The sequence below is a fragment of the Astatotilapia calliptera genome, chromosome 12 (genome assembly GCF_900246225.1).
Source record: "Astatotilapia calliptera chromosome 12, fAstCal1.2, whole genome shotgun sequence".
Classification (NCBI taxonomy): Eukaryota; Metazoa; Chordata; class Actinopteri; order Cichliformes; family Cichlidae; genus Astatotilapia; species Astatotilapia calliptera.
The window spans coordinates 34,507,083-34,520,016 of NC_039313.1; the positions used below are offsets into that span (position 1 = coordinate 34,507,083).

Genomic DNA, 12,934 nt, shown 5'->3' on the forward strand with positions numbered 1-12,934 from the left:
AACTCTCCCCAACATTTTCAGACTCCTGTTAGGAGCAAATTTCTTGCAGACATCCAGGAAAAGTAATTCCCAGATTCTTTTCACTCTAGTAAAATGTAAAGGTTCCCTTTTATTATTGACCCTTTAAAGCCGGTCGGAGCAGAAACGCTCCATTTTGCCTAACTATTTTTAAATCTCGGTAGCACTGCAATCACGTGAGCTAGCGCAATATTTTTTTCTGCATATGAAACCGGAGGAGTTGTACTTACATCTTATGCCATCAGCTTGTCCTCGGTCACGGTTTCCTTCCACATATAGCTTTGCAAAAGCTGCATAAAAAGCACTTGCAGCAACAAAAACATAATATTCCAGAAACACGCTTTGCAGATCCGATCAGCTGTTCATAACACTTCCTATGTCCATCAGCGTGAACCATTGCATGTCCGCCATGTCGAAACCGGAAGTGACGTCATTTTTGAGGAAATGTAGTTTTTTACCATCAGGGCCTTATGAGCCTATATTGGTGTTTTTAAAAGTTATTTTTGACTTTATGACTTTCTGTGTCGTCTCTGGGATGCTTAGGACTCATATTGCACTGCTGGAAATAGTTTATTTTGATGCATATGCTGTTATTTTGCAAATTTGCATTATAATATTTATTTTCGTTTTTCCTGCAGTATATGAAAATTGGTGTATTTCAAAAATAAAACTATGAAGACACTTAAAATTAATTTCCTTTGGTGGGAAACTATTTTGTGCAACTTTTTTGTATTTACAGTTTTGAGGGATACGCCTCTTAAATTTCTCTAACTAGAAATATATGTTAAAAAAGCAAAAACGATTTTAAATTTTTTTGTAGTTTATTGCACTTTTTTGCAATTTATGTAATTACTATGCACTTAATGCAGACATATTATTAAAATTTGGGCTATAATGGTTGTATTGATGTATAGCAACTTGAAATGCTCCCAAAAATGGCTCCACAGCATGTAAAAATATAATATAAGCTCTGGCGGACTTGGTTCTATGGTAGGTCTTAAAGGGTTAACACTGACTTCAGCCACATTTAGTTTAGTGTATTTTAGTTAGGCCCCACATTAGTCAAAATAATCTCCGCTTATATGTGGAAAGTATACAGTAGTTACAGCACCAGCAAGACCTCCACAGGCATCAGTGACAAATATGAAACTGGTTTGGATGGTGGGTTGCAAAGTGTCTTGCAGAGGCAGCAGCAGCTTTAGTCAGGCTAATGGGTTTCAGCTAAGGTGTCAGCTGATATGGGCTGGGATCACCTGGGATTGGCTGAGTCCCTAAGGTGTCATTAATGTCCGTTAGTAAATAAATTCTTCTGGTAAATGCAAAAAACACACAGTGCCTTTAAGGAGGCCTAAATTTTAGTCAACCAGGCCTCAGTGCACAATTTCCGACACTTTCCCAAAGAGTGACTGTGGGTGTTAGAAAGTTGGAAAAGCAAAGCAGTTTTTTTCATGCATATTCAAATCCGATGAGAGTGTTAGGAAAGCTGGCACAGTTGTCGCCGACACCTGTGTAAACCTGCAGCTGTGTAGAAGTGAAGCAGAGTGTCGCTGAGCCAGAGCGCGACAGTTGCTAAAAAAATATCCACCCATATTCATAAAGCATCTTCTTTCCTCACACCGTCTACTGAGCTGTGCTGAAACTTTGACTGTTTATAGGAAGGAGTTACTAATTTGAACGGATTCACATCCCCACCTCTCTTCGCCGCACATCATCAGGACTGCCACTGTTACCAAAGCAACCAGACATATCACACCATATATTGGCAGCAGTGTTTCCATAGCAGCCATCACACCTTGTCTCCCCAATCAGCAGAGATGAGCTCATTTAAAGATGAGATACAGGGACGGGCGTGGAGCTGCTGCTTTGCTGAAAATCATTCATAACCTAATGGCTGTCATTCACTTTCCTGCTGAACGAGGTCTGACAAACATACTCAACCAATTCTTGATATGCAGTCATTGTCACGGCTGGGGCAGCAGTCGTGTGGTGGAATGAACGAGGAGCCAAGATGCAGATGGCAGTGGAGATGCAGGTGGAGATTTATTTACAGTGAAAAACCAGGTGAGGGCAGAACTGAATATAAACCTAAACTGGGAAAACTAACACAAACCGAGGACACGAGGCGAGGAACAGAGAGACACGGAGACATACCAAAATGATGCAGAAGCTTCACAGAGAAACACAGACGACGCGACACATACTATAAATACACACACCAGGTAACCAGGAAATGGCACACAGGAGGGGACACAGCTGGAAGTGATGGGCATAACGAGACTGACCTACAAAGTAAAACAGGAAACACACAGACTGTTTTACAACACAAAACTCGGGAACCCGAACAGAGCACAGAGGCAGGGATAATAAACACGACAACCAAACCCAAAGAACTAATACAAAATCAGAATAAACTAGAAAATAATAATAATAGACTCAAAGCGCTGGGTCACCGACCCAGGACCATGACAGTAATAGTTTTTTAAAAAGTACATGTTCAGAAGCTTTGGACGCATAATCTCTTTGTACAGTCCTCCTATCAGTGTGGCTGCTTGTAAGCACAAGAAAAGCTTTTCTCTGTAGTTGTAAATGGGATAAAACCCTTTAAACAAGTGAACTTTTTAAACACGATAAAGAAAAGGCTGCATGTGTCTATAAATTGATCAAGCTGTCTAAAACGTCAGTCATGTCATCCATCTGAAATACAACTCGAAGCGCTTTTAACTCGAACCCCTCTGGACTGACAGGAGATGCTTCACAGAGAGCTCTTTGAAGAGTCACTCGATTCCAGTAGGGAATAACCAATTTATATTCAAAATGCTCTTTAGCACAGAGACGTGGCCACTAAATGAACAGACAGCAAATATATGACTGGAACGTTATGGCTCATAACAGCATATTAATCGTACATTCGAACATACATCTCGTTAATCGACATTTTATTTGGGAAAAAACAGGAAACAAATGTTAAAGTGAGAAAACGGACCATTTAAAGAAATTGGGTAATTTTGATTTTGATGACATCATGTTTCCCACTGTGTGCAAACATCTGGGAACTGAGGAGACCACCTGCTGGACTAACAGGAGAACAATGTTGTCCTGTTCTTGTCTGATGGAAGATTCCTGCTGCTTCACAGTCCTGGGTCTTCTTTGCTGTAGTTTTAGTTTCGCGATGATGCAAATGTTCAGCACCCAGACTCTTCTACTGTGAAGCCGTGCTGTTGTTGTCTTGCTGAAATACACAAAACCTTCCCTGGAGAGAAGCAGGAGAAAGTCATCTGGCTGGGAGCATATGTTGAGCTAAAACCTCCTGAGCCCACGGAGCGATGCATGTGAATGCAGTTAAAAGGCTTTGCCCGTTATGCACAGAGATTTTTCAAGTTTCTCAGACTCTTTCAGTGATATTAGCCACTAATAATGGGATTTACATCATTCTGAATTTGTTCCACAATTTTTAGACATCATTCTTTGGAGTGTGGTGAACGTCTGCCCATCCTTACTTCTGAAAAACTCTGCCTCTCTTTTTATACACAGACAGGTCAGTGACCTGTCGCCAATTAACCTGATTGTCGTTTTTAGCACCATTTACTTTTCCAGACATTTGTTGCTCAATCCCAACTTTTTGGAGACGTGTTGCTGCCCTTGAATATGGTACATTTTCTAAGCTCAAATATTTAATTTGTTTTTTATGTTCTATTATAAATAAAATATGGGTATGCGACTGTCAAAGATTGCATTCTGTTTTGAATTATAATTTACTCAGCCTCCCAGCTTTTTTGGTGAATCTGGCATCAACAATGCGTTTTCTTCTGCTGAACTGCTGCTCGCGGGATGATTTTAGTATTTCAGGCCATTCTCTGTAAACTGTAGAGATGGCTGTGCAGGAAAATCCCAGCAGATCAGCAGTTTGTGAAATACTCAGACCAGCCTGTCCACAACTAACAACCATCCAAGTCCCTTAAATCACCTTTCTTACTCATTCTGATGCTCAGTTTGAACTTCAGCAGCTCATCTTGACTATGTCTGCATGCCTGCATGAGTGGAATTGCTGCCATGTGATTGCTCTATTTGAACATTTGCATTAACAAGCACTCTAACAGGTGTACCTAATAAAATGGTTGAGTGTAGATATTCATAAATGGCATAAATGTGTTATTCTTTTTTCTATTTTTAAAATTAAAAACGGATGTGATCGCCTGTTTACATTTCATACATGAACTGGCTTTTTTCAAATATTAGACACAAAAAACATGTCACACTCTTTAACTACAGTCAGTGTTTGCTGTTAAGCAACAGCTATTTATGGCCTCGGACACACACAGGTTGTGCAATCGGCATCATTTGCTACGTTCTGAATGATGAGACTCACCCTGAGCTCACCCTGCATGTCGAATTTCTGTCAATAACCTTCCTCCCGGTCCTAGAAAATGTGCGTGCATGTTGCTTAGTTCATTTGTCCTCAGGCTTCAGCTCTAGTTAAAGTCTGCAGCTATGAATAGTTCCCTTCATTAGTATGTGCTGCAGAAATCCCGCTTGCCTTCTCACCTGGATTAAAGTGACAGTGAGAGATGGCAGAAATGAAGTTGGTCCTCCTTGGTACCTGTTGACCTTCCGTTGTTGATAAATGTCTCCAGACACAATTCAGATCATCCGTCTATCAAAAAAGTTTTGTGCCAGCTGACTGGAGAGAAGCCAAACAGAGCCAGGTGTCACAGAAGCGGCTTTTCATTTATTGCTTGGTTGTTTTAGGAGAGTAAGGTACAGATGCAGCATACAGAATGCAATGTGCAAAAAGGAGATAAAAAAAGATTGCATGCCATGTGCTGCTGACACTACAGGCTTCACTACGCTCTGGTGCAACAGTGGGACCACATCATAGCCTCAGGGTTTTTTAAAGCCTACTTTCACCACTTGTTGCACAAAACCTCGCGGTTATTTAAGATATTTAGTAAAAAATGTTACCCAACATCTGCCTGTGAGTCACGAGTATTGTGTTACGAGGCTTTGCATAACTGTGTGGGTGATATTGTGTGTTTCGATGTGTATGTGAATGAGAAACCGAAAGATGATGGTAGGGAGTAGGTGTTTGTTGTTCTTATGCAATTTTCATAGTCATTTTCTCTGCGTGTGTGTGTGTGTGTGTGTGTGTGTGTGTGTGTGTGTGTGTGTGTGTGTGTGTGTGTGTGTGTGTCAGTCGTCAGTGCCCAGGGTCTCCAGGCCAAGGATAGGACAGGTTCCAGTGATCCTTATGTGACCATCCAAGTGGGTAAAACCAAGAAGAGAACAAAGACAATCTACGGCAACCTGAACCCAGTCTGGGAGGAAAAGTTCAGCTTGTAAGTGCAAGTTGCTGTTTTCCTCCAGGTTTAAAACGTAGTTGGAGCTGAAAGCTATGTGCCTCTGTCACGGTGACCCCGCTGTGCAAGAAGATGATTTGTAATCGTTTTCCTGAAGGTCCCGCACATCCATAGGAAACCCACACAGATGATTTCACTTGGTTCGTTAGAGGTCTTTTCAACACTGTGTGGGTTTGCACAGAGTATTCCTCGTGATCATCTTTGCTGTGTTGTTCCTGATCACAGCATCTTTTTTAAGTACACGGAGCCCAGTGGAACAGATGTAAAGGTGTGCAGGACTTAGAAATAGCAAAATGCATATACAGCAGTAGTATCAGTATCTGTGGTTCCTTTGGGTCCAATGGGTTGTGGCCTTGGGATCATATATCCAGGCAGATTAATGCCTGGGTTTTCATCAAGTTTTTATATTGTGGTCTAACATTGTTTCCATGAGGGAGGCCTGACATGTGAGGTGTGTGATTGTGCCGCAGCAATGGTGGGCGGTACGTTTCAAAGTAACACCCACGTCAATGTCTAGACCAAAGTTTCCCAGGAAAATCCAACTTTAAAGGCAGCAGTCATGTTAAGCACGCCTCCTGTCAGTGGGTTGAATGTTGTGGATGTTCTGTTTGATAGAATTTTGTATGCCCTCCTTTGGTTTTCATTGACTTTATTATATAATCTGATTAATAAGTAAGGAATATTTGAACAGCTGCAGACCAGTGTGGGTCAGTTAGCACTAATGCGTCTTATTAGCTTTTATTGTCTGGTGCAACATTGGTAGCCCTCTCACTTTGTATATTTATATGAATTTTAGAGCAGTTAAGAAGTTTAAAACTTTCCTCTGTACGGATAAACACATAAGAGGAGAGGTTTGGAGATTTAAAATATGCACGATGTAAAGTTGCGTCACATGCACTTCTTCAAGCTATATTTCAGCTTTGGGTTAGGACATCTATTTTTTTTTTTTTTTAATAAATATAGCCAAGACGAAAACATTTTTTTTCCTTCAAATTAATGAGTCAGGAGCTGCTGGCTGCAGAGTGATAAAGCATGTGGTTCTTAAATCATTTCAAACATATGTTTATTTGCTCTGGGCTTGCATATGCCTCAGCTGCATGCTGCCACATGTGTCAAAACAACAGCCCACCCACCTGTTCCCTGTCTGCACAGCGAGTGCCACAACTCATCAGATCGGATCAAGCTGCGGGTTTGGGACGAGGACGATGACATCAAGTCGCGAGTGAAGCAGCGTCTGAAGAGGGAGTCGGACGACTTCCTGGGACAGAGCATCATTGAGGTCCGAACGCTCAGTGGAGAGATGGACGTGTGGTATACCCTGGGTATGTAGTCACTCAGAACTCAGAGGATTATGGGAATAAATGTCTCAGAGTGTTTGTTTGTCATCTAAGACCTAAAGAGCATCTCAAATTCAACTCTGAGTGATGTTTCACTTCAGAGTAATTGTGTCTGTGTTTTTCTCTACTTACAGAAAAGAGGACAGACAAGTCGGCGGTGTCTGGTGCCATCCGTCTTCAGATCAGCGTGGAGATTGAGGGAGAGGAGAAGGTGGCGCCCTACCACGTGCAGTACATGTGCCTTCATGAGGTAAAGGACATCAAACATGTCGTGGGGACACTGACTGTATTTGTTAAAAGGTTTGCTATGCTATAGTTTCTATTCAGATGAAGCTATCAACTAAGAAATGGTTAAAACAGCTTTCACAATTTACCACATAAAAGAGAGACCACGGCACGAGCACAACGATTATGGTCGTGTGCGATAAGTCTGTTTACAATTGAACGGGGTCAGGTTGACAATTACATGCAGTCTGTGTGTGACAATACTGCAGTCAGCTGTGAATAAATCAGTGCTGTGTACACAGAGACATTAAATCAGATTGAATTAAACAGAAATTCAAATTAGCTACTTACATTTACCAGAGAACTTCAATCTATACATCTAAAAACCACAAACCAGGCGAGAAATTTGGGTGTAGTGATGGATGCAGACCTAAACTTAGAAAAACACATTAAGACAATAACAAAGTCAGCTTACTATCACCTCAAGAATATATCAAGGATAAAAGATCTGATGTCTCAACAGGACCTGGAAAAACTAGTCCATGCATTCATCTTTAGTAGGCTTGATTACTGTAACAGCATCTTTACAGGTCTACCTAAAAAATCAGTCAGACAACTACAGCTCATTCAGAACTCTGCTGCTCGAGTCCTCACTAAGACCAAAAAAGTGGACCACATCAGTCCAGCTCTGAGGTCCTTACACTGGCTGCCTGTCCGTCAGAGGATAGACTTTAAAGTTCTGATGCTGGCCTATAAAGCTCTGAATGGTTTAGGACCAAAATACATCAGTGACCTCCTGACCCAGTATGAACCATCCAGATCCCTCAGGTCATCTGGATCCGGTCTTTTATCAGTTCCCAGAGTCAGAACCAGACACGGAGAAGCTGCATTCAGCTTTTATGCTCCTTATATCTGGAACAAACTCCCAGAAAGCCTCAGATCAGCTGAAACACTCAGTTTATTTAAATCCAGGTTGAAGACTCACCTGTTCTCAGCTGCATTTGAATAAAGCACCAAATCCACACTTTAAGCTTAAATTTCAAAACTTACATTTAACTACTGATTTTATCTGTTTTGATTTTATATACTGTTGTTTGTTTGTTAATTAGTTAGTTAGTTTATTTGCTTGTTTTATTCAATTTTAAATCATGCTTTTTATTTGTTCTTGTTTCTAATGTCTCTGTAAAGCACTTTGAATCACCTTGTTGTTGAATTGTGCTATACAAATAAACTTGCCTTGCCTTTAGAGTCCAGCCAGAACCTCACAGGTTTGAAACTGAAGTTTCTCCACAAATAGAGACGCAGTGTAACTGCACAACGGCACGGGCGCTCGGTGACCTTGTTTTTATATGAATACAACCAGAATATAACCAGCTGAGTCACGTCTCCTATTGTAAAGAGACTCATCGCAGTCAGTCTGTGTGATCTGTCTGCATTTATTGACCAGATGGCAGATTGGATTGTTTGGAAGCAGGTTGCCTCCCACCAGTAACCCTGCACGCTCAACCTCTGGCCAATCAGTTGGTCACTGCAGCTTTTTGCAACTGGTTGCTGAAATAGAAAAATATCTGTGCAATCACTGATAAACCACTGATGCCATTTTTACTCCATTCTTACTGAAACATAACTACAGAAACAACAATAAAAACAAAACAGCTTAGGGGCAGCAACCGAGAAAGACTGATCACCTTCAGATTTCAGGTGAGAGGAGGGCACTGAAGGAATGACTTTTGATTGTTTTTGGTTATCCGAAAAGTCTTGGAACGTTTTTCACACCTCTTTGGGATTTCTGTTTGAAATGGAAATATTCATAAATACTTTTTGAGGATCAGTAGACACACGTCTGAGTCTGTTTGCTAACACAAAACAGATTCCTAAAATAAACAAAGTTGTTTCATGTGGTTAATAATTACAGTTACATTTTTAAAATTTTAAATCCTCTCTCTAGAATACGTTTCACTTTACGACGGATGTCGAGGGAGGCGGCGCGGTGAAGATCCCGGCCGCTCAGGGAGACGACGCGTGGAAGGTTTACTTTGATGAAGTGCAACAGGAAATTGTGGATGAGTTTGCGATGCGTTACGGCGTTGAGTCCATCTTCCAGGCCATGACGTAAGCTCTGTTTGCAAACTTACCGAACACTTGACTACAGTCCATCCAACAGGCTGTGATGTGAGGTAGATGTATCAGGAGGGGCTCGTCGGTATTATTTGTGGACCTGTGTGTTTCCTGCATGTTAATGTGATGGGAGGCATTAATGTCATGAACTATAAACAACATGCAAATTAGTTTATCTCACCTAATGAGAAAAGATGACCCCTCACCTCAGAGATTTCCCTGCTGTTTGGTTGGATCATTGCAGGCAGGGGCACAGAAGCACTCAGCAAGCATTCATACACACATCCTGGTTTAATTGCATTAATAATGTCAGAATTTGGGCTTAAAGGGACGTGTGTTGGTTTTGTGTGCTGGGAAAAGGAGTGCAATCACATAACGCAATCATGTGGGGAAATATTGAGTGAAGTGAAGCTGTAAGCAGAAGTGGGCCAGACTCTGTCCCAGCGGAAATGTGGATATGAGCCGTTCAATGACACAGCCAAATGAAAGTGGTGATTGGAATATACAAGAACACTGTGGCCATTATAGAAGTCTCACTAAGAACTCGGTGAACCGAACAGCTCCTTCACCGATGAGGAAATTAATTTATTCACCTGTTTTTAGGACCCTGTCTAACATTTCACACACTCTAAATGGTATGTGTGTATTTGTTTGTACCAAACAATTTATAATTTTGTGGATAAGTTTAGAAGCAATTTGGCATCCTGCAAAAGTGAGCTTCTAAGGGCTCCGCTTCAAACTTCCACACTGGGAAACATCAATGACATCAGGGGCCAGACACTTGCAGCTTCTGAGATGTTTTATTTCAGTAAAAAGAAATTAAATGTCAGTTTCCCTAAAAGCTTGTTCACATACATTATGCTCCACTTAACATATAAAAAAGTCATCATGTTAGTCAACTGAAAAAATGCATTCTGATTACGTTTTACGTGAAGGTTGCCGCACAGTTGCCATACAACTGGCTGTTTAATTAAATGTAATATATTATTTTTCCCCTCAATATGACAACTCAGTGTAGTGTCTGCTTTCTGTGTGAGAAAGTTTGTTTTTATCATGTAGTTTCTCTGCTCTTTACAGCCTCTGCTTCTCAGAAAAAGCTACCACTCGCAAATACTCATATTCTTTTTGCAGCATCTTCCACTGAATGAGCCATTTCCTCTGCGACAGTGAAACCTGGTTTCATCACTTTGAGATTTGGCTCAAAGACAGTTTTTTGCTGTAGCTGCATGCATCTTTTCAGTTCAGTGGCTTTCTGAAACCTCTCCACCCCCTCGTATGACTCCACATCTTTTGCTGGCGTGTGGATTCAAAATGACAACACAAAGAATATGAGATCATCTTGTGACGCGTGGATACAGGGGCCAGTCTTTAGAGTGAATAAAGGAGTTCCCATTCTCCAGCCTCCGTTAAAACTGGCTGCCTTCAGCATCAGCTTTCCTGTTTTGTGTCATTCTGTGTTTGCTACATTGCTGCTAAGATATTTAGACCACAGCCAAAACCAAGTGGACCAAAACTGATTCAAATGTAGCTATGGGGACAGAAAAATGCTTGCACATCTCAGATTTTATTCTACACCCAGGGTATGTTTGCACCCAACTCAAATCCATTTGGTCCATCCATATCCAGTTTCCTTTAGCTTTTTTTGGGGTCTTCAGAGGGAAATACTGTTTAACTCCCCCCCCAATGTTAAATCATCATTGGCAATATTAATTTCGGGTCCACACAAGAAGTTTCCTTCTTTCTTCATCTTCATTGACTTAATTTTTTGATCATTTCCCGTCCGTCTCTCTTTGTGTCTTTTGTTTTTCACCTTCTCATTATGTTTCGCTATTTCCTTCCTGCCTTCCTGCGTCCACTTCAATTACTCTCTCCCTTTTCTCCGTAATTTATATCCTCCTCCTGCTTCCACTGATTCCCCCTCTGGCCTCTTTATGTCTCATTCTCGACCTTCTTACCCTCTGTCCTCACCTGTCTTATCCTAATTGCTTACCCACCTTCCTTCCCGCCTCTCCATAACCACTTCTGCCTTTTTTTAACCTGCTAACTGCATTTATATCATCAATCTTCCTTTCTCTTTCTCCCTGCCCGTTTCCCCACATTTCTTCTCCTGCTCAGCCAATTCTCTTGCCTGTCCTCTAAGTACATGCTGTCAGGGGTGCCGGCAGTGATGAGCACCCTGCTGGCCAACATCAATGCCTTCTACGCCCACCCCACCGCCTCCACCAATGTCTCTGCTCCAGCCAGATTTGCAGCCTCCAACTTCGGGGTAAGTGAACACCCATCACGATAAAATATAAATGTAAAGTTGATCATCCAGTGAGAACATTTTGGGACGTGGTAAAACTGCAGTAATTCTCATGCTAAACTAAAAAAGACTAAAGAGATAGTTTATTAACATGATGTATTAACTGTCAAGAGCTTCAATGAGAGGCAAGCTGATTAAACACACACACTATGACTCAGAATAAAGGCTTAGAGTGAATGAAGCTGAAGGCTGAGATGAGACGTTTGTAATTCTAAGTGTCAAATATTGGGTAGCAGTGGTTGGCTCGTTTTCTCTTTGTTAGCTTTTTCTCTTCAAAAAGTTACATAATAATGGAGCTCTATTATTTCTGTGTCTGTCCTTGTGGTAGTGGAGCTGAATCAGTCTGTTAGACAAGGTGCTCTGCTGACTGTCCAGTAAGTGTTGCAGAAGGCAGTGAGGATTATTCATGAAGCTTCAGACGTGTGCCAGTCACAGAGCCAGTGTTCCCAATTACTTTATTCAGTCTGTTGGTGTCACCAGCTGATGATGCTCCCCCAGCAGACCACAGCTCTAGATGCAACAGAGCTGTGGTCTGTTAAAAAACCTCCAACATCTTGCTGCACTGCACAGAGACATACAACACCTCTGTGTTGGTCTTTCAGTTCAGCCTGTCAGTGTCGATGCCCAGGTTGTTTGTGTACTCCATCACATCAGCATCCTGTCACAGGGTAGACACAAGACATGTAGCCATCCTCTTCCTTCTGAGGTCAACATCCATCTCTCTGGTGTCTGTCCGCATAGCATAGCGCAGTCCCCCGAGGGGCTCCGGTACTGCACATCACCAAGTCAGTCGGACCACTGCTCAGTCTCAAGTACTGTGGCCTGTTTGTCAACTAGTGAGTAATCCATGAGGTGGTGGACATGTTTGAAACGTCCTGTACTGTAGCTTCTCCCTCAGGAGCAGTGGACCGATCACTGTTGTCACTCAAACAAATTCAGAAATGGCGGCTGGTTCTGTTATTGCTCTTCAAAGCAAATTTTCTGCACAACAAGACTTCAGCAGAATATTTGAAACCATTTATTTACTAATGCATGTGCCAAATGTATTACATAACCATAACATCTGTGCCCTTTCATCCTTGCTCAATGCCATCACTTTAACTCCAGTTTCTTGGTAATAATAATAATTATTATTATTTTAAGTGTCGATTTCCTTGAATCGAAGCAAACACTTTGGTTAAACATGCCTTGGAAAATTAGTTAAAGTAATTGCATAGCCAGCAACAAAAGTGCCAGTGCGGTTATTCCAGTAATTCCCACCACATCACGTCCACAGTGTGCTTCTTTTTCTACATCCATATCATGATCAGGATTATTTAGATCAACACCGGCTGTAGTTGCTGTGTTGGCATCGACTTTGAAACTAACTCTCTCTCTGCAAACTCTTGTGCAGGAGCTCAGTGAGCTCGACTGGAAAATAACATTTTAGGAGTAAAAAGTAAACCATATTCACCAAAAAGAGCAAAGAAGATACAAAACGAGCAAAAGAACCGAATTTTAGAGAATCTTGACTGCAGTTTAATCTTTTAAGATGGTATTTGATGATGTAGCTTTAAAGCTACAGTTTGACCTAAAGT

The 12,934-nt window shown here is 41.5% G+C and overlaps 1 protein-coding gene across 1 annotated transcript in view; it reads left to right on the plus strand.

Moving 5' to 3' along the window:
* unc13ba (unc-13 homolog Ba (C. elegans)) overlaps positions 1–12,934 on the plus strand; it is a 182,796-nt gene that overhangs the window by 122,097 nt on the left and 47,765 nt on the right. Inside the window, exons 18-22 of the mRNA XM_026186060.1 lie at positions 5,210–5,351; positions 6,525–6,694; positions 6,844–6,959; positions 8,883–9,046; positions 11,168–11,318. Coding sequence (XP_026041845.1) covers positions 5,210–5,351; positions 6,525–6,694; positions 6,844–6,959; positions 8,883–9,046; positions 11,168–11,318 — 743 coding nt within the window. The remainder of the gene's footprint in view (positions 1–5,209; positions 5,352–6,524; positions 6,695–6,843; positions 6,960–8,882; positions 9,047–11,167; positions 11,319–12,934) is intronic.